Genomic DNA, 21251 nt, shown 5'->3' on the forward strand with positions numbered 1-21251 from the left:
GTGGAAAAAACCTTTTATGCTTATCAAAGATTTTTAGTTTTCCACTCCCCCAGTGGCCTTCTATATTTCTATTGACATGAATTGTTAATAAACAACAGATGTCAGCCAGTGTGGATCAGCATTTTCTTGAATGTACTCCGTTGTATTTGTTTTTCAGATTAGAACCTTGTTTTAGGTAGCCTCTACAGATAAAAAGATTGAAGAAAAAAAAAGTCATTTGGATGGAGTACACTAGGTAGAGGAGAAGGGTGACATGCAGAGGGGAAGGAAGCATTCCTGGTCCTTTAGAAAATGACCTTGGGCCTGGCATTAGAGCCTAACAACTCTGGGATGTCATTCATGAGAACTTAACTATCCTTAAAAAAAAATGATGTCAAACAATTGAAGATTAGTTTTAAAGGAAAATTTAAAACCAGTGTTTTAATTTTGTTCCCTTCGTTTGTTTCCCTTTTTGTATACTTTATCATTTTCCTAGTACAGACACGTATTTTTGTATGAATGTAGTCATGATATAGGAGTAGTTTTATGGTTTTCTTTTCATGTTATATGTAACATTTTGCTTCTCATCGTAGTCTTTATAGTTACATAGTTTTAATACTTAGTACTTAAATTACTTAGTGTATCTTATTTTCTTAATAATTCTATTGCTATTCTATATTCCTTTTGAACATAGTAGTTAATGTATAGGAAAAGGAAACAGCTTAATGTATATAGTTTTGTCTTTTTATTAGTACTTTTCTTAAGAAGGGATTATTTTGTTCAGAGTATATGACTATTTATATGGCTTTTAACGTTATTGCCTATAAGTAACTTTGAAAAATTTGTTCTCCACCTTGATTCATGACAGTGAAAAAGAAGGACGAGATAGGAAAAAAGACAAGCAGCATTTGAAAAGGAAAAAAGAATCTGATTTACCATCAGCTATTCTTCAAACTAGTGGTGTTTCTGAATTTACTAAAAAGAGGAGCAAACTAGTACTTCCTGCCCCTCAGGTAATCTGATGAAAGTAGGTTTTTCACTGTGTGAACTCACATGCTTTTGTACATTTTTTCAGCAAATGTTTGCGGGTCTATGTGCCAGGCTTTCTTTTAGGTGCTTGGTACTCCTAAGAAATATTAGGCCTTGAACTTCTCATGTGATGGTTTAGTAATTAATTGCAGCAATTTGTCAGTAGACTGGGGCTCCAGGCCTCTTTTTTTTGTAGCTGGTAGTGGTGGTATTTGGCCTTGTGGACTTCAGGTGACTGTCTTTTAGGGAATGTTTGGTTGTGTCGTTCTTCTATTTTTGAGACAGTAACTGTGAGAATCAATGTGGGAGTTGTGGAGAAGAAAAAATTGATTCAGCTCATTGTAGGCTCTGTTCCTATGGCTGAATTGTGGTTGGTCAGAAACATGGGGATTTTGAATAAGCTTCTCTTGCATTTTGATGAGTACAGCTCTGTAGAATTGGACAGTTTAATGGAGCAGAGGGACTGGATTTAGGAGGTTTGAACAACTTTAGCCAAATGAATGCCCTGGCTACATTAATATAAAATTCTTGGGTATAAACATAAAATAGTTTTGTCAGATGCTATCATTTGTACTGGTGATATTTCTTAAATTGGAATTTTGCCTGTAACTTTTTTTTTTTTTAATAGTTCTTAGGATATTTATTTTGGTAAAATTACAAAAATAACACCTTTTGATTTTCTTAGGGATTTTTGTGGCTCAGTGGACTCTGATATTTTAATTATTTTAGTATGCCCCCCCAATTGATAAATGGTTTTGTACAAACACTATTAATTTATAGTCTTGATTTATTAATATATTGTTTTGAGACAATTTCAGTATGGAAATAGAAGAATACAGTTTGATACTGTATCATGTATGGAATTTCCCCCGTACTTTATATAGGGAACACTTTAAAAAACTATTAATATTATGGAAATTTTCAAACCCACAAAATAAAGAGTAGTATAGTGAACCTCTGTGTACCCAAGCAGTTCATCTTTCTAGAATGTGGACGTTTTAAGCTGTGTTATTCTCTGGTTAAATATTGCTACTATGATAACTGTTATCTTCAGATTTCAGATGCAGAACTCCAAGAAGTTGTAAAAGTAGGCCAAGCAAGTGAAATTGCACGTCAGACTGCTGAGGAATCTGGCATAACAAACTCTGCTTCCAGTACTCTCTTGTCTGAGTACAATGTCACCAACAACAGCATTGCTCTGAGAACACCACGGACGCCAGCTTCCCAGGACAGAATTCTGCAGGTAGGCTGCCATGGGGCAGAATGAGCCTTTCACTTTGCCTCCTGTCCTTGAAAGTGGTATAAAGGAGAAGACTAAATGGTTTGGTTTTGTGTCTCTTAGCATAAGCAGTTTAAAACAGTCCTGAATGCATAGCTGCTAGAGATTTCCATGGTAGGGAAGCTAAATCTTGTCAGTAAAGCACAGCATTTAAAAATTACACATCGCCTAGCAGTCCTGGAAAAAAAAATCATACGTGTGTAGTTAGTAATTGTATTTATTTGGCTGTGCTTGGGTCCTGGTTGCAGCACACAGGATCTTTCATTGCAGCACACTGATTCTCTAGTTGTGTCCATGGGCTCCGTAGTTGGGGTGAGCAGGCTTGCTTGCTCTCTGGCCCATGGGATCCTAGTTCCCCCAACCAGGGATTAAACCTGTGTACTCTGCATTGCAAGGTGGATTCTTAACCACTGGGCCACCAGGAGAGTTCCCTGTAGTCAGTAATTTTTTTTTTTTTTACAGTGATTTTTAAAACTTCCTTGTGATTCTATACTTAGCATGGCATAGACAGCCTTCAGTACTATTTCCTTCTCGCTCCTTAACGTATAAGGTGTACAGCTCTGAGTGTTCCTAGGGTGTTAGCATGCTAGGTAATAGACAGACCTCACAGAATACTATTGAGTCTTTCAGCACTCCTTACATCTCAGTTTTCTAAGAGTCAAATATAATCTTAAGGTCTTGATTCAGGAGTCAAACAGTCCTATAAGGCTTTGTAAGAAAACAGTGCCCCTCACTGTCTGCTTTCTAGAGTTATGAGTGACAGCTCTTTGTTTTCACCACTGTAATGCTAAGGCACTTGTTTCATGATGGTTTTATTTTCAGTTTAAAGCATTTTTTTTTCCACTTAGAATTTAAACATTTGGCTCTCTCATGCCCTCTGCCTCTACTGTGCATCCACACTCTTTCATTTTCCCGTCTTCCACTGTAGTTAATCATAATTTTGGTTAGCTCTATATTTATGGTTTACTTTATGACTCTGTGGGGCTTCCCTGGTGGCTCATATGGTAAAGAATCTGCCTGCAATGCAGGAGACTCAGATTCTGTCCCTGGGCCAGGAAGATCCCCTGGAGGAGGGCATAGCAACTCACTCCAGGATTCTTGCCTGGAGAATCCCATGGACAGAGGAGTCTGGCCGGCTACAGTCCATGGGGTTGCAGAGAGTCAGATACGACTGAGCAACTGTCACAATCACTTGTGACTATGCAAACTGCGTTCACTGCTGACCTACAAGTACCTTATGATTATTCTACTGCACAGTGTTTTGTTGTTCTTTGGATTAATACTTGTCTTACTTAGTTGCTAAGATTTTTGATTACTTGGCACAAATTCATTTCTGGATCTGGACTTTATAAACTGTCAGTCTCCTGTAATCTAGTCAAATTTTAGGTATTCTTATCTTTTTCAGCACTTGAAGTCTTTCCCAGAATTTCTGAATGTTCTGGTCTGGAGTGGATTACTCCTTAGATCTTGTTTATGGCTTGTTCTCTTGCTCTCCCTTCACTGTCACCCTGGAAAGTTTTCCCTTGGGTCTCCTCTTTGCTGGCTCCCATGTCTCTTGCTTTTTTGGTTGGCTCCCTAAAGTGAGGCATATCTGTCGGTAGCTTTCTGAGGAAGGTTTCGTGGGAGATGGAATTTTTAAGTCTTGAATATCTGTAAATTACTGTTTTACTCTCTTAATTTGCTTGTACAACTGGGTATAGAATTCCAGATTGAAAGGGTTTTTGTTGATAGCTTTGAAGGCGGTGTTCCAGGGGCTTCTGACTTGTGCATTTAAGGTTAATAGGAAACCTGGTTTTTTCCTTTGGAAGCTTATATGACCTCTTTTTCACATGCATATTTCTTGATGTGGGTTTATTTTTAACCACTGTACTAGGTACTTGGTGAGTTTTTTCATTCTGTAGACTCATGACCTTCAATTCTGGGAAGTTATTCTGAAAATTAGAAAAATTTCCTCCCCTTCATTGCTTTATTTTGCTATTCCTCTCTGGTTTTCTGTCTTAAGTGACTTTTTGATTCACTGCTAGGAGATTTTCTGAATTTTACCTTCATACAGTTTTTAAATTTCTACTGTCATATTTTAAATTTCTGAGCTCTCTCTTTTTTAATTAGACGGGTATATGCATGCTAAGTCTCTTCAGTTGTGTCTGACTCTTTGCAAACCCATGGACTGTAGCCCACCAGGCTCCTCTGTCCATGGAATTTACCAGGCAGAAATACTGGAGTGGGTTGCCATTTCCTTCTCCAGGAAATCTCAACCCAGGGATAGAACCCATGTCTCCTGCATTGTAGGCAGTTTCTTTACTGTCTGAGGCACCAGGGAAGCACGTGTGTGTGTGTGTGTGTGTGTGTGTGTATAAATATATATATATATTTTTTTAAGATGCAATTTATCCTTTTATAATGTACAGTTCAGTGGTTGGAGTATCAGTGTTGGATTGTAAGAAGAGCATGTGAGATGAGAATTACTTGGCTGTGACTCTATGGAAAATGTAGCCTGCCACAGACCCTGAATTGGGGATTAGGAGTTGTGGGTGCTGTGTTAGTAATGAGTGCAGGGTTATAGTAGAGGGTTATACTGTAAAGAGAGCATGTCAGTCCAACCTGAAAAGGTCAAGCAAGACTTCAGAAAGTAATCTGTCTTCTTGAGTTTTCTTATGAAGTAGATAGACCAGTTGGTAATATCTTAACCTCACAGTGGAAGAAACTGAGACTCAGAGAGTCTAATGAAGATTGGATCAAGAATTCGTGATAAAGCCAGACTGGGTGTTCTGATGTTTAGCTTAAGCTCATGTTGGGAAAGTTGAATTCTTAGTTCTTCATGTAAAGAGGCTTGGCATGGGAAATAGGAAAAGTTCTTGGGTAATGGTTTTCGTATGTGAGGCCACAATCACATATACATTTCTTGACATATAAAACTATTTCAAAACTTCTGACATGTTAATGTCAGAAAGAATGGAAGTATTGAATTCTTCCATGGTTCAATATTCTTTTTCTCTCTTGGTTTTCATTGAGAAAATATGTAAGAATTGTGCCTGCTTTTTGTGTAGTAGGGCGATAAGAGAGGGGTTTGCTAAGCTGTCTAAACTATTAGAACATGCTTGTTTACTATCTTGTTAATCAGGAAGCGCAAAACCTCATGGCTCTGACCAATGTGGACACCCCATTAAAAGGTGGACTCAACACCCCTTTGCATGAGAGCGACTTCTCAGGTGTGACACCACAGCGGCAGGTTGTACAGACTCCAAACACAGTTCTTTCTACCCCATTCAGGTATTGTAAATAAACAACTGATTTCTGCTTTAGAAAAACCTGAATCCGAGGACTTGGACAATGTGTTTGCTTTAGAAATGTTGACAGAAAATGGAAATTAGTGTTTAACTTGCTTTTAGAGTTCCCCTCATTCATAGAAGCAAATAACATTATAGTATTTAGGAACTAGTCAAATACTACATGAACCTTCCTTCTTTTTTCAGAGTTTCTGGTGCTGTCACCCTGTTTGTGAATACTTTTAATCTGATTTAAGAAGTAGATCCATCCATTATTAATGATGATTGGTGACTTTTATAAAAATTGTAATCCCTTTTATGCATGTATTACTGTTGCTTGTTCCCCAACATTTTATCATGAAAATGTATAACATTTAAAGAGGTTGAAAGAATGGTAAAGCAAACATCCATATACTCACTACTTGATTCCATGGTTTAGGTTTTATTGTGTTTGCTTTATCATGTATCCATCCAGCCATCAGCCTATCTTGCATTTAAATACATATCAAAGCAAGTTGCAGGTATTAGTACATTTCACCCTAAACACTTCTTTGTCATATAAATCATTGACTGGAGTTCAGTATTTGTTTATACTTCTTTTTTTTTTAACTTCTTTTGTTTTAAGCTACTGTTTTTAAAGAATTTTTAAGATACAAATATTATAGAAACAACGTATATTAAAATAGAATTTGAGCTTTTAAGGTTAGAAATAGTTGGGGTTTACTATTAATTTTAAAATTTGTCCTCTTACTGGTTAAGTATGTGAAGCATTTCTGTTATAGCTGTGCATGACAGCAGGATCAAGAACATTGGCAGCGAAAACCTTATGTGACATAATACTTACGCAAGGCTTGCAAGAGAGCCTAATCCCTCTTTCTCCCGTGTATGTCTTGTTTCTCAACTAGATTGTGAGCTCCTTGGGGGCAGGAATCACGTCTTATATGGTAGCACCTCACCTCACCTCTGGGAACGCTCTCTGGCAGCATCACCTGTCTGGAACACAGCCAGGATTCAGGAAGTAATCAAAAAAACAAAAGTCTTTGAACATATAAAAAGAAAATTATTTATTTTTGGCTACATTGGGTCTTCATTAATATGCGAGGGCTTTCTCTAGTTGTGGCAGTTGGGGCTTCTCTCTAATTGTGGTGCACGGGCTTCTCACTGTGGTAGCTTCTCTTGTGGTGGTGCACGGGCTCAGTGGCCCCAAGCATGTGGGATTCTCCTAGACCAGGGATGGACCAGGGATTGCACCTGTGTCCCCTGCCTTGGCAGGCAGATTCTGAACCACTGGAATACCAGAGAAGTCCGAAGCTTTGGACGTTTAAACTGTATGGTATGAAGTTTAGGGGTTTTATTTCAGAGAGTTTCTAGGACCTAACTCAGAACAATTTATATTTAGATGTGATCCTAAAAGTCTGGTGTTTGGTTTCCAAACAAACTTGAAGTATGCATACCTGTGATGAGAATGTGATGGCCAACAGCTATAGGCAGGGAGGAGACAAATGATAAGCTGAAGATACTGAACTCAATGAGAGTCGTTTGGGGTCTTAAGTGTGGTGGCCAACCTCCCTGACTACTGTGTGTTCTTAGCCACCCTGATGTGTTAAGAAAAGGTTGAAAAATGTTTTATGGACCTAGTTAATAAGGTGAAAAAATACTAGCTATCATGACTTTATTTCAAGTATTAAAATAAATACACTGCGTGTAAATGCTGAGTTAGCTGAACCAAACCTTTATTTTAACCGAGAGGTCTAACTTAAAACCAGATAGGGAGACAAAATTTTAGGAATCTTTATTTCTTTTCTTATAAAATAATTTATGTGAGAAATATTTGGAAGCACAATTCAAATAAAGTTGGCACTTTCATTAACTAGAATTTCTGTCTTTCTAGGACTCCTTCTCATGGATCTGAAGGGCTGACTCCCCGGAGTGGGACGACTCCCAAACCAGTTATTAACTCCACCCCGGGTAGAACTCCTCTTCGAGACAAGTTAAACATTAATCCTGAGGATGGAATGGCAGACTACAGTGATCCCTCTTATGTGAAGCAGATGGTCTGTGTCAATTCTCTTTTAGTACTTTTTAAAAAAAGTTAAAACCTCAAGGGTACCAAAATAAAAATTTTCCCCTTGTCAGTGCGTATTTCATATGCCTTCAGATTCTGTAACCTGCAGACACTAGAAAAGGAACATGATTTGTAGGACTTGAGAAGGGAAACCTTTTGGTCTTATTAGCCTACTTTTTCTTATTCTTATTTTTCAGTATTGATTATGCTGATAGTAACGCTCCTTGTATCTTTTGTGATTTTTAATTTTTATTATTTACTAATTAATAGTTTAGCTTCTTGAATGGTACACTGATTTTTTTCCTATTAAAATAAGGTATGAATTTCAAATGCCTCATAAATTAGATTTTGAACTTTGATTCCTCTGTTTGCCTCTGTACTTTTAGAAGGACAAAGTATCAGAGCCAAGTTAATTTGATGTTCATTGCTGACCTTAATGAAGTTTTTCTTCTGTATGTTTTGCAAGGTGATATAGAAAGCTAATTATAAAAGTTACAGTTTTATTTTTGATCATGTTATTGCTTTTATTACATTACTACTGAGCCTTTTATTTATACCGTGAAAGATCATTGTGAGATTTTAAAAAATGAATTAAAAGACGCTTACTACTTGGAAGGAAAGTTATGACCAACCTAGATAGCATATTCAAAAGCAGAGACATTACTTTGCCAACAAAGGTTCGTCTAGTCAAGGCTATGGTTTTTCCAGTGGTCATGTATGGATGTGAGAGTTGGACTGTGAAGAAAGCTGAGCGCCGAAGAATTGATGCTTTAACCGTGGTGTTGGGAGAAGACTCTTGAGAGTCCCTTGGACTGCAAGGAGATCCAACCAGTCCATTCTGAAGGAGATCAGCCCTGGGTGTTCATTGGAAGGACTGATGCTAAAGCTGAAACTCCAGTACTTTGGCCACCTCATGTGAAGAGTTGACTCATTGGAGAAGACTCTGATGCTGGGAGGGATTGGGGGCAGGAGGAGAAGGGGACGACAGAGGATGAGATGGCTGGATGGCATCACTGACTCGATGGACATGAGTCTGAGTGAACTCCAGGAGTTGGTGATGGACAGGGAGGCCTGGCATACTGCGATTCATGGGTTCGCAAAGAGTTGGACACGACTGAGTGACTGGACTGAACTGAACTGAATGGTGGTTTGCTTCTATTTTACAAATTAATTCTAACTTCATGTATAGATTTGGTTAGTTGAGAATTTTTTTAAATGTTTGGATTGATACCATGTAATGCTGACTCTGAATGGCTACATAGGAATTAAACAAGTGAAGAATCTAATGTGTGTAAAAGCACAGATCTGGACACTTCATGGGATTGAAAGTTGAGTAAAGATGTCCCTTGTCTTAAAGAATAGTTTATGCTCTGGAGAGATTGGCAGTACTAAACCAAATCCAAAAATAATTATAATATAAGAACAAAATAAAGCCCTTTGAGTAAAACCAACATGCTAAGGGTGGCCAAAGAAAGGAATAAATCACATTTGCTGGGTGGGTACTAGGAACGCCTTCCTTGAAGGAGGTATGCTCGGAAGTAGGATGGGGGGCTGTCCCATGTGGAGATCACAACATGAGTAAGCATGGAGCATGTTCTGGACGTAGCAGCTCACCTGGTCTTCCCTTCTTGCATATATGTGACGGACCAGTAGGGAATGAGACAGACAGGTGAGCTGAGGATGGACTGGGGAAGACTTTGGGTACTAGGCACTTTGAGGAAGTATGAGCTGTTTTCTTTGGCTTGCATATGACCTGTTTTGCATGAAAAAGAATCATACACACAAATTCAGCTGCCTTTTCAGATTAGGTTTTATTTATCCAAGGACAAATTTACTTTTGAATTTGTTCTTTCATTTCCCATTAAATTTCAGAAATCCTTAAAAGGAAATCCTAAAGGACTTCTTGTTTTTTTGCCCTCCAGAGGTATAATTCTCAAACCTGCTATTAGACTATCCCAGAGTAAATTCATTGACCACAAATCTAAGTTTTTATGATTGGTCTTAATGTAGGGAAGAAGTAGAGATAAAAATTAAACAAAATTTTGTTTCAACCCTTAAGTTAGGGATCATTTTTCTAGAATTAAAATTAGGCTAATTGTGTTTTAGAAACTCTTACACAATATTAGTTGAGTATTTTAATGTGTATAAATTGAGAAAGACTAATTTTTTTCTACAGGAAAGAGAATCTCGTGAACACCTACGTTTAGGATTGTTGGGTCTTCCTGCTCCTAAGAATGACTTTGAAATTGTTCTACCAGAAAATGCTGAGAAGGAACTGGAAGAGCGTGAAATAGATGATACTTACATTGAAGATGCTGCTGATGTGGATGCACGGAAGCAGGTGGGTGACGACTGTTAACATGTCCCAGGATCTCTACTTAGTGTTTTTTTCAGTATTGAAAAAAATTGCACTAAAGGAAAGTACTTAGATCAATCTTGATAGGTGTTCTTAAAATGTATAATCATACACGTTGCAGTTTAAATATCCTCTGTCAAATTCATTATGCTCCTTTAAAATATGTGTAAGTAGTCTATTAGATACTGCTTTCACTCTTGCCAAGACCAGTCTTAAAACAAGTACATCTTATTGATTGATTTGTTGGTTGGTTGATTTTTCTTCGTCAGTGTAAACTAATGGGAAGTTTCGGGTAACACAGGGAGCTCAACACGGTGCTCTGTGACAAGCTAGAGGGGTGGTATGGGCTGGGAGATGGGGGGGCGGTTCCAGAGGGAGGGAACATATGTGTATTTATGGCTGATTCAAGTTGTATGGCAGACGCCAACACAGTATTGTAAAGCAGTTATCCTCCAATGAAAAAGAAAATTTAAAAACTGTGGATTTGGAAATTCAGAGTGCATCAGAATAAAATTAGTAACACCTTGTACTAATATAGTTTCTAGTTAATTATTTTTCGTATGTACATAACGACCAGGTGATATAAGTAGGATAGGTATCAGGTTCATTTTAGGAATGAGGAAACTCAGGTGAATTAAGTTAACTGTCCCAGGTCTTATGTCTTGAAAGTGGTAAAACGAGCTAAAACTGAGATCATGTGATCCCCTTCAGGACTTCTTGTTGCAGCCTATTTGGGATATTTTTAGAAATTGAATCACTTCTAGGGATTGGAGTGATGGAAGTCGTGCTTTAGAGAGAAACCACATGAATGTGCTTTTTGGTGGGGGATGTATGATAATACTTTATGAATTTAGTTCTCTTCCCTATTTTGAGCTACATTTATTCTAAAAAATGGTTTAAAGTTTTCTTGTGTCAACCCACATTATTCATAATTTAAGAGTCATAAAACTGCACCCTTGCTGGCTGGGTTTTTAAATAAAAAATCAATAGCTTCTGAGGTGGAAGGGAAAGGTTGTATTGCAGGAGGGATAATTGGAAGCATCCCCTCTAAGTTTAGGACTTGGTCTTTTAGACAAGAAAAGAATGATTATCTGATTAAGGGAGCCATGCAAATCTGGAGAATGCTTCTAGTAGCTGTTGGAAGTTCTTAGTTTGTGCTGTAACATGAGAATGAATAGACTGGCTAATTTCAGTGGCGTTATATTGCCTTTCTACAAACTTACACAGATTACTACAGCTTTAGTTCTTGAACATACATGTTCTTATAGATGAAAGTGTTTTCACCTTTACTGAAATGTGTCAGATACTGTATAGCTGTAAAAATGGTTATAAAAATAATTTTTCTAGGCCATACGAGATGCAGAGCGTGTAAAGGAAATGAAACGAATGCACAAAGCTGTCCAGAAGGATCTGCCAAGACCATCAGAAGTAAGTATTAGAATTTCTGCCTTAGGAAGTTTTAAGTTTCTTTTTATGTGATTGATGTATTTTATATTATTCATAAAGTCTGTAAAACAACATTTCATCTACTTTCTGGACTATAGTAAAGCAGTTCCCAGATCCAGTCTTTTAAATGCTTCACTGGTACAAATAAGAATTTTGAAAGAAAAAAATAATTTCTTTCGAAAATGTTAAACTGCTTTAGGTATACCTTGGAGATACTGCAGCTGGGTTCCAGGCTACTGCAGTGAAATGCACGTCACTCAGTCAAGTGCGGATTGTTCTGTTTCCTTGTGTGTATAGAAGTTACATTTATACTAAACTATAGTTTTTTAAGTGTGCAGTAGTGGTATGTCTAAAAAAAGTACATACCTTAATGTACTTAATGTACATAACTTGATTAAAAGCTACTTTATAGCTAAAAAAGTGCTAATTATCGTCTAAGCTTCTGACCCTGAGTCATAATCTTTTTGCAGTAGTAGCATTAATGATCACAGCTCACCATAGCAGATAGAGTAGTAATGAAAAAAATGTTTGAAATATTGCAAGAATTGCCAGTGTGACATAGACAAAATGAGCAGATGTTGTTGAAAAAATGGTGCCAATAGATTTGCTCAATTCAGGGTTGCCACGAACTTTCAGTTTGTGAAAAAAAACACCTTGTCTGCAAATTGCAGTTACGGGAAGCACAGTAAAACAAGGTGTGCCTGTATTTAATTCATTGCTGGAAGAAGTAGTAATAGTAGTATGTTGCAGTACTATGTTTAATAATTGTACTTGTTTTAAAATTTTAGGTAAATGAAACAATTCTAAGACCGTTAAATGTAGAACCACCTCTAACAGATTTACAGAAAAGTGAAGAACTGATCAAAAAGGAAATGATCACAATGCTTCATTATGACCTTCTACATCACCCTTATGAGCCATCTGGAAATAAAAAAGGAAAAACTGTAGGATTTGGTACCAATAATGCAGAGCACATTGCCTATCTGGAACATAACCCTTATGAAAAATTCTCCAAGGAAGAGCTGAAAAAGGTATCATTGAGTATTTTTGTCTCAGGATTTAAGTATTTGTTAGATACTGTGTATCATGGACAAACATGAACATATTTTCCTATATGGATGTTCATAAACAACAGAAATATATGGTTAAGAGAGAAATTTCATGTTAAATGTTATGCAGACATCCTCCCTTCTCCCCTCCCCTCTCCACAATGTTCAATGATAGACCTTTATCAGAGAGACACTGGCTTTGATGACAGGGTGTTTTTGTCTCATGGGTGTGTGCCTCATTTATCGTTCCTACAGTTGTCATTTTCTGGGTTTAATTTTGCTGTCTCTGAATAGGGTGGGATTGCCTTTAATACTTAAACCTCACTTACCTAGAATACTATGAAAAAACAAGAATGTATTAAAATATTTACAGATTAAACCTTTCATCCATTCACAGAAAGGAAATACCGTTTACTGCATGTATTTCCCTGACATGGTTTCCCCCTGCCCTTGTGGATAAGGAAATAAAGAAATGTTTTCTGTATGATACAACGTCTGTCCTGCCTCTTCCTCCATATGCATTTTATTCTTTCTGCTTTGACAGAGCAAACAGCTGTGATTGTGCCTAGAAATCTGTACAGTGATCCAGGAAAAGAGAGTTGGTGTCATGGTTGGAAGAGGAGTGGTCTTTTGCTGAAGTCTTCTTTCTTTAGTCTTTCATTCTGCGGGGCAGTGAAGTACCTGTCCATTAGAATGGGTGGACTTAGGAGGAAACCAGATTCTTCTCTTTTCCCTCTTGTACTCGCCTTCTCTCTTTCCTACTTTCCCTTTTTCGTACTGTATAAGTGATACATGTCTATTATAGAATATTTAGAAAATAGAGGAAGAAGGGTTTAGATTTCTGTTGCAGTTTGCTTCTGAGTAACTGAGTTGCTGTCTTCTAGTAAGTGCCATGGAAGCTACCCTCTGTTAAGAATCAGATAATGACCTCATTGCTTGAACAGTTTCCTCTTGTTAGAGTGAAAATATGAGAAGATGGATTTGAGGAAATCAGTCTTCCTGAATTTATTGTATATATGGAAACCTGAAACAAAGATCACATTGTTACTAATAGAAGTTCTGTAAGGGACAGATTCTAATGCATGCTTTGAAAATAATTGTAAGTAGTGCTTTAGAATTTTATATGAAACCATTACAAAGCAGTTCATCCTCCTGTATTTTATGACCTGTTTGTAGTCCCCTGTGTTCTGAAAAATTTGAAGCACCTATTACTTAGCAGATTCTTTAGGCACAGTTTCAGTGGAACTTAGCTGTACTTTCTCCTAATCATTGTAAGAGCTAAATTTGTCAATTTTTACCATGTACCGTTTCAGAGTTAAATACCATTTCACTGATAATAAAGAGCCCAGTTGTCATTAAGTGTGTTAAAATTGGTTTGTTTCCATTATTTCCTCTAAGAGGTATCATTTAAAAGGATCCATTCTTTATATTCTGTAGACTTGATCCCCCTCTTTTTTTTTTGTTTAAATTTTTTCATATGCTTGTTATTTATCTTGATTTTTCTTATGTTTTGGTCTGTGTTTATTTTCTGATGTTCCTGGAATGATTGAGAGCTTTCTATAAAGCACAAAAAGTAATTGTTGGTTTTTCATGAGCCATGAAGCAAAGGGCTGGAAAGAGTTCATGTGGTATGCTGATGGAGTCTGTGTGTCTGCTGCTGGGCTGGCTCTTTGTGTCTTGCTGTATCACTTAATCCTCATAACAAACATGTTAGGTATTATCTCCCCTCTCCAGATGAGAAACGGGCTCACAGAAGTTCAGCAAGTTCAGATAGCTATTTAAATGCTAAAACTGTGATTGGACTCCGCTTGTCCAATTCCATCCTCATTCTATCATCTTAAACAGAATCTTTTCTAGTGACCAGCAATTGGTCTGTGATCTGTCATTATTTGATCTGTGCTTCCAGTCCTATTCTCTGGTAATGTCAGAGACATTCTTTCAGATGAAAAAAAAAAGGCATGTGTTAAAAAAAAAAACCCTGCCTAATTCCCCTTCACTGCACTGGGAAGTCGGAAGTGTCGGGGTTGGTGGTGAGCGGAAGGAGCACCCCCATGCACTGGTCACCTTTGGTTTGGGTGTGAGCCTGTCTCTTCTGCTTCCTAGTGTTGTGTTTTTGAACAAATTGTTTAACCTCTCTGAGCCTTTGCTTCATGAACTGTAATGAGGTTAATGACCTTAATGAGCTTCATGAACTTCAGTGAGGTTAATGTTGACTGCTCTGTAAGAGTGGTATGCTGTTTGGAGATAAAATAGGTAAAACTTTTCAGTCCAGTTCCTGGCACATAGTAGACGCCTGAGAAATGGTAGCTGCTGTTTTAATGAGTGAAGGCGAAGAATGTTTATATTATTGGGCGTAATACATGGATGCTTGACTCTTCAGATCAATCTGCATTGACTTCTAGGCTTAATTTGTTTCACTTAGATATTTATAACCCCCTTCCAAAAACCGTCAGTCAACCAAAGCTCATTGCTTTTGCCCAGGGAGGGAAAGACCAGTCTTTTAAAACTTTCTATTGATGGCAAGTGTCTCTAGTCCTCAAGCTTACTGAAATTATTATTGTGACAGGCTCAGGATGTTCTGGTACAGGAGATGGAAGTGGTCAAACAAGGTATGAGCCACGGAGAACTCTCAAGTGAAGCTTATAACCAGGTGTGGGAAGAGTGCTACAGTCAAGTTTTGTATCTTCCCGGGCAGAGCCGCTACACCCGGGCCAACCTGGCTAGCAAAAAGGACAGAATTGAGTCGCTGGAAAAGAGGCTTGAGGTTGGTATCCTTTTAATATTCAACCTTAAATGTGTACTTTGATTGAAATGATGAATCAAACTCATACCTCTGATGAATGAAACTCATACAACTTCAGAAAAATAGATGTAATTGTTTTTGAATTTCTTGAGAAAAACTGCACTGCACTGAAGTGTTTGATCTGCATTGGTTTTTCAGGATGGCTGGGCTTTGTGATAAAGAGAGCTCTAAGTTGACCACAGGTCAATCAGAACCTTCTACACGTGGGAGCAAGGAGCCAAAAAGTGAACACTGGTCGCTCAGAACAGTGTAGATGCGTGCTGAAATAGCAATTTTCTCTAAGGAGGGAGATCAGTGGACCAGGGAGCTTTCTTTCTGTAACCAAGAGGGCACACTTAAAAAACTTCAGTACCTTTCTGCTCACTCTCTGATTCCTGTGAGTTTGCTACAGGGAGAGCGCTGAGCTGGATTACCTAGACAGTGGCTTCCATCATTTTTCACGTCTGTGAAAACATTGAAAGGTACTCGATGGGAATTTCATAGCATGTGGTTTCTTAATATAGTCTGCATGTTTTGAATTCCAGAATCTGTGTAGGAATTTTGCCAGTGGTATGTAAATTGTGGTTCATGGACTGCTAGGCTGCCTTGTGAATTCTTAACGGTGGTCTTCAGGGGTGTTTCTGAGGCCAAGGTATCTTGGGATGGGAAGTATAAAGGGGTGCTTCAGGCAGTCACGTGCAGAAAGTGGCTTCAAGTTCCTCTTACGTGATTACCATAAGTAAAGTAGATTTGAATATATTTTATTTAGGGTTAAAATAAAAAACAGTGAAGTCATTTGGAGTGGTTGGGGCTGTGTGGAGCTAGGGAAATGAGCTGGAAAAAGCAGTAAACTTTAGTTAATTTTTAATTTTACCTTTAAGGTCACATGTCTAGGCACCTAATGGTAATGCTCGTGAACTTCTTTTCTCATTTGGTGGGAAATCAGAGTTTCTTCCTGAAGTGATTTTCATCTTGGGTAAAATTTTAACAGTCCATTGCTACTGGTTACTCTAGCTGTGTTACTGACTTCCAGCAGGGTGTGCTGTTGCTCCGTGTTTTAACTCACAAGTCAGGGAAAGTAAAAAGAACATCAGTGGTTAAATTTCAGTTATGTTTTCTGTTGTGTAGGCTTCATTTCTGATAAGTGGTAGTTAGCAGTGTAATTCTGTTCTAAGGTCAGCATCATAATTGACTGGAAAGCTATTTGGAAAGCTTCCTTGTGACCTTTGTATATAAATGCTTAGGTCTCTCCCTTGGTTTGAAAATCTCATTTGAGGTGGGCAAACTCTTTATTGCTCAAATGGTAAGGACATTTTGTGCTGTTTAAAATATAAAAAAAAGTTTTTCCCCCAAATCTCATTTACTTTGTTGAGGCACTAACTTTCATGACAGCAAATAAATGTGTCACAAAGTGAGTGGTGCCATAAAGTACAGTAATTTTTATTTCTATGTTGAATTGGTCTTGTGAGTTTTGAAGGGAAAGATACAGAGAGAACCACTGCTGTTCTCTTGGAGATTTATTTGGGTGGTTTATGAGCAACCATTAGAAACATGTGGTTCTCTTTGTTCAGTTCAGTACCAGGAACCGAAATCTTCCGTTGAACTATTTTTGCTGAAGGATTGGTGATTTTGGAAGAATATTCATAAAACAGTCTGAAGTAATTTTTCTTTTCTTGACTCCTGGATAACTTGCTTTAATGTTTACTCAGCTAGTTACTTTTAAAGAACACGTAATCAAATCCTTTAATTTAGTAAACTCTGCTTATTTCAAATGAAAGTTCATTAAATCTTTAAAAAGAAGAAAAGAGACTCAAAAACACAAATAAACAAATCCCTCATTTTATTTGTATCCATCCCTAATTCAGAACTAGATTTGTCTTAGCTTATTTGAGTTTTTGAAGACACAGTTCTCCTGATTTGAAATACATAAATATTTTATTTCAATTGTGGTAATTCTTTCATCATTTCAGTTGATTGCTAAATTATAAACATTATTCAGAGTTTGTTGTGGGGAAGGAACTCTAGTTGTATTATATAAACTTAAGGCTGTACTGAAATTATCCGTGCACTCTTAGGTTCAGGGAGACGTGCCGTGCTGTACTGAGCACAGTTCCCGACTGCCAGTGTGCTTGAGTTCTGCTGCGTGAGCTCTGGAACAGTGAATCTAAATTAGGGCCCCATCACACCGTATCAAGCAAGATGAAATCCAGCTTTGTCGTGCTTGGTGTCTCCTAAATGGATTAAAAAAATATGCCCTGAGGTTTATTTTGGAGCTAGTCTTCAAGCCATTACTCATGATTAGTATTTGAAACTTAGAACTTAAATTAAAATCCTTAAGATTCTCATTTAAAACTAGTTAGAACCATCTCAGGTTTTATGTAGAATGTTTTGGCTGGTACAAGGAGTCCTTTAAGTAAATAGAATCAGAAGATAGTCACAGGTCAGAAGCAAGTGGGAAAGACTAACCAAGTCCACATACTTTATTGTGCTTAGGAGATAGAATTAATTTTGGAACCTTACCAGACATCTGTGTGTAAACAATGGCAGCACCTGCAAGCAGAAGTGACGGCTAATATCAGGAAAGGAAAAGTTATGAAAACACAGCATGTTGAGGCCATTTAAATATGGTGGCAAAAGGCCATGTTATTTGAATAGCTTCTGAGGGCATTATAGGTGTCTTAGGTAGGAGTGTAGCATGTTTGCCGTTCATGAGGATACTCCAATTAATAAGAAAAACTTAATTTCTGTTCAGTGTCATGTTTTTATAAAACAGAAAAAGAAGGATGGCCATTGTAGAAGAATTTTCATCAAACGGTTGAAACCGTAGGCCTTTATTTAATCACACATTCAGTGTGTTACTGAGCATCAGCTGTGACCAGCCCCTGCTCTAGGCCCTGGGGACACAGCAGGGACTCAGGCGGATGAGCTTTCTGCTCCTCCAGACTTCATTTATCTGGAAAACACTTAACGTGGAGAACCTTCTTTTCCGATGATGCCAGATAAATGAGTCATTACTGTATTTGGGAAGTGCAAATAGAATTTGGAGTGTTCTAATTTGTTTCCACTTTAAGTGGAAATAGGAAATCGTCTGAAGACATAATTATTTTGAGTGAAATAATTTCCAGTAGGTGCAAAAGTGAAATGAGAAGTCTGAATTTAGGCCTGCCATTAAATTTAATAGTATTTGAAATTGTATCTAAACTGCTGTGTTGAGGAAGTTTGGCTGAAAAGTAGATTTTGTCATGTTAGCTGTAAAAATGGAAAGGCTTTCCTTAGAGGTGGGAACTAGGTCCAGAAGTAATACTTCTCCCTGTGTTTTACTGGCACAGCCAATTTAGTCAAGAAATACCGTGTGACATTGACTTCTTGGAAATAAAGTAATTTAAAGAACACAGATAACACATTTAAAATCCTTCTCAGTGTGTTTGTAGAACTCATTTGGGGACCCCTGACTTTTTCGGATGGTTATATTTCAGCAAAATTAGCTGCACGATGGATCCTGTTTTCTCAGTGATCATCATTTATTTTTACACAAGATAAAACTTCCCTTAAAACCTAGGGTAAGGATTAAGTTGGTGTGCACTTGAGGGTGGAGGGATGGTATGTTGTTGTATCTCAGCAGGTTTACACTTGGGCTCTTGTGTGGGTGGGAGGGTATGTGTGGGGTGGTGTGTGGTGACAGGCGAGAAGTCCTCAGTTCTTGGAACATTCTCAGTTCTCAAGTTCTGCTCTCTGCCATCACCCTTAAAGGCATTAACAGATTTCTTGGTTGTTTCTAGTAGCAACTCTGGAAGCTAGACCAGAGATCTCTTGTGATAACAACAGTGTTGCTTTCGTTATTCCTCAGCGTTAAGTTGAATTTGTTTCTTGTAGTTGTTGGGTTTCATTTCCTAACTTATGCAAAAGTAAAATGCTCTTGGCATTGTATTATTGGTACTTTTCTGTTCTTGGAACTGCGTCTAGTAAGGTTTTGCCTTATTGCTTTAGCTTGCTTTTTAGGGAGGCAGTCTGATGGTTGCTAACTGATAGATGCTGGCTAATAATCACTTAATTGGACCTGCATCTCATCAATATTGAGATGGCTCACTGCTAAAACAATGCTAATGAGCAGTATAGAGATTAAAGGAGTATCACTCATGGGCTCTTGTTTGCAAACATTTCGATGGTTGAATCACATCTTTACTACTATAGGATCATGTTGACTAGGAAGTGGAGCTGCCGTTAACTTTATATTTATTTTAGGTATTCTGAAACCTGTTTTTCCAGGGGTATAAGGTTATTATCTGGGTCCCCAAGCAAGAATTTTAGTGAGGGATGCTCTTAATGTTTCTGAACCTCACTGTAACAGACTTTAACTGAGGACAGTATTGGAGACCCAAGGATAATGTGTTTATTTTGGAATTACTTAAGCTTAGTAACTTTAACAAACTTAGTGAGTTTGAGAGTAACAATTACACTTTTATAAGTCCCATACAGCTCCCTTTTGTAATGACCCGAGGAAACACTTACGGTTCCACTGATTCATCTCCTGGGGACCATCAGTTTTCCATTGGTCTCTGGCCAGTCTTTTTTAGACAGTTTCTCTTCTATGCATTTAAAAAATAACATTTGTAGGCGTTTTTTCTAAAAATAATACCAGTAGTTTGTAGAAAATTTTAAATTAAAAAAAATAGAAAAGCCTACCATTCAAGTGTAATCACATTAAACATCTTGGGATGTGTATATATAAGATTAAATATGATAGAAAAAGATTTAATATATGTACAGCCACACATATCAGTGTGTGGATAAAGGTCTTTAAAACTAAATTGGGATCACCATGTACTACTCCATTCGTTTAATAGTATATTATAAGTACCATTCAACAAAACAAAAGAAAACCCTGATCACTTGTACTCTTTTAAAGCCTGTGGCAAAAGATTAGCTTTGGTGAAGTCTCTGATAATTCTAGTTATATTCTGCCCAGCTTCTCAAAAAGTTGTTAAAATAAACTTTTTTTTTCCCCATAAAATTCTTCTGAGAGATGTTTTTCCTATAGTTTTGTAGCTTGTTAAGAATAAAAGAACTTGGAATTAAAAAATGTAAGCTGGGGAAATTGAAAGCTTTTTTCCAGTGTCAAATAAAATTCTTACAAGTAGCTACGTACAGGTTAATGCCTAAATCAGGGAAGGAGTGATGGGCAAGTTCATTAATTGAGATCTTGTTTGTGTGTGTCTGGAATGATTTTTCAGTGAACTGTCTGGTGGCATTAAGCCATCCAGCGCCGCAGCTTGAATTTCTTCAGGCAAGTTTGCATGTCACGGGCTGGGGCCGGGAGGACATCTGGCTGAGCTGCAGTGTGCCCTAGTGTTGGACTCCAAGTAGACGCAGTGGCAGAACTTCATCTCTTGGTGACTGTGTGTGTAGCCTAGGGCAAGTTACTTAACGTCTCTGAGTCTCAGATGTTTCTTACTTGTAAAATTTGGGTAGTAGTTTTTATCTCATGGAAGTGAGAGCCTGAAATAATGTAAGATGAAATAAGATAGTGTGTGCCTTACAGTTGGTAAGTTTTAGTGGATAGGAATCCTTTCCCAGGTCTCTCAGGTTCATATCATCACTCTTTTTCAGTCGCTACCTTGTGTCGGACTCTTTTGTGACCTCATGGACTGTAGCCCACAAGGCTGCTCTGTCCATGGATTTCTCAGGCAGGAACACTGGAGTGGGTTGCCATGTCCTCCAGGGGATCTTCCTGACAGGGACTGAACCCAGGTCTCCTGCATGGCAGGTGGATTCTTTACTGCTGAGCCACCAGGTAAAGTGGCTCATTATCACTCTTGGTGTTAGCTTAATTAGATTTGATAGTGTAAGGTACCAAGAAGTAACTACCTTGAGTAAGACGGTGGCTAAGTTTTTGCTGTTTAAATTTTGATGAATGTCTGAAATACGAGACATGGGTCAATTTTAGGAGAGAGATTTGAGTAATACTTAAAGGCTCAGATTTTGTTTCGTAGAAATGAATTT

General features: G+C 37.8%; 1 protein-coding gene across 1 annotated transcript in view; it reads left to right on the forward strand.

Annotated features, from left to right (window-relative positions):
- CDC5L (cell division cycle 5 like) overlaps window positions 1-21251 on the forward strand; it is a 44151-nt gene that overhangs the window by 11297 nt on the left and 11603 nt on the right. The window contains exons 7-14 of the mRNA XM_027525383.1: window positions 848-992; window positions 2063-2251; window positions 5409-5557; window positions 7445-7607; window positions 9795-9959; window positions 11322-11402; window positions 12209-12451; window positions 15036-15233. Of these exons, the coding sequence (XP_027381184.1) occupies window positions 848-992; window positions 2063-2251; window positions 5409-5557; window positions 7445-7607; window positions 9795-9959; window positions 11322-11402; window positions 12209-12451; window positions 15036-15233 (1333 nt within the window). The remainder of the gene's footprint in view (window positions 1-847; window positions 993-2062; window positions 2252-5408; window positions 5558-7444; window positions 7608-9794; window positions 9960-11321; window positions 11403-12208; window positions 12452-15035; window positions 15234-21251) is intronic.

Source organism: Bos indicus x Bos taurus, chromosome 23, assembly GCF_003369695.1.
Source record: "Bos indicus x Bos taurus breed Angus x Brahman F1 hybrid chromosome 23, Bos_hybrid_MaternalHap_v2.0, whole genome shotgun sequence".
In the NCBI taxonomy this organism is placed as follows: Eukaryota; Metazoa; Chordata; class Mammalia; order Artiodactyla; family Bovidae; genus Bos; species Bos indicus x Bos taurus.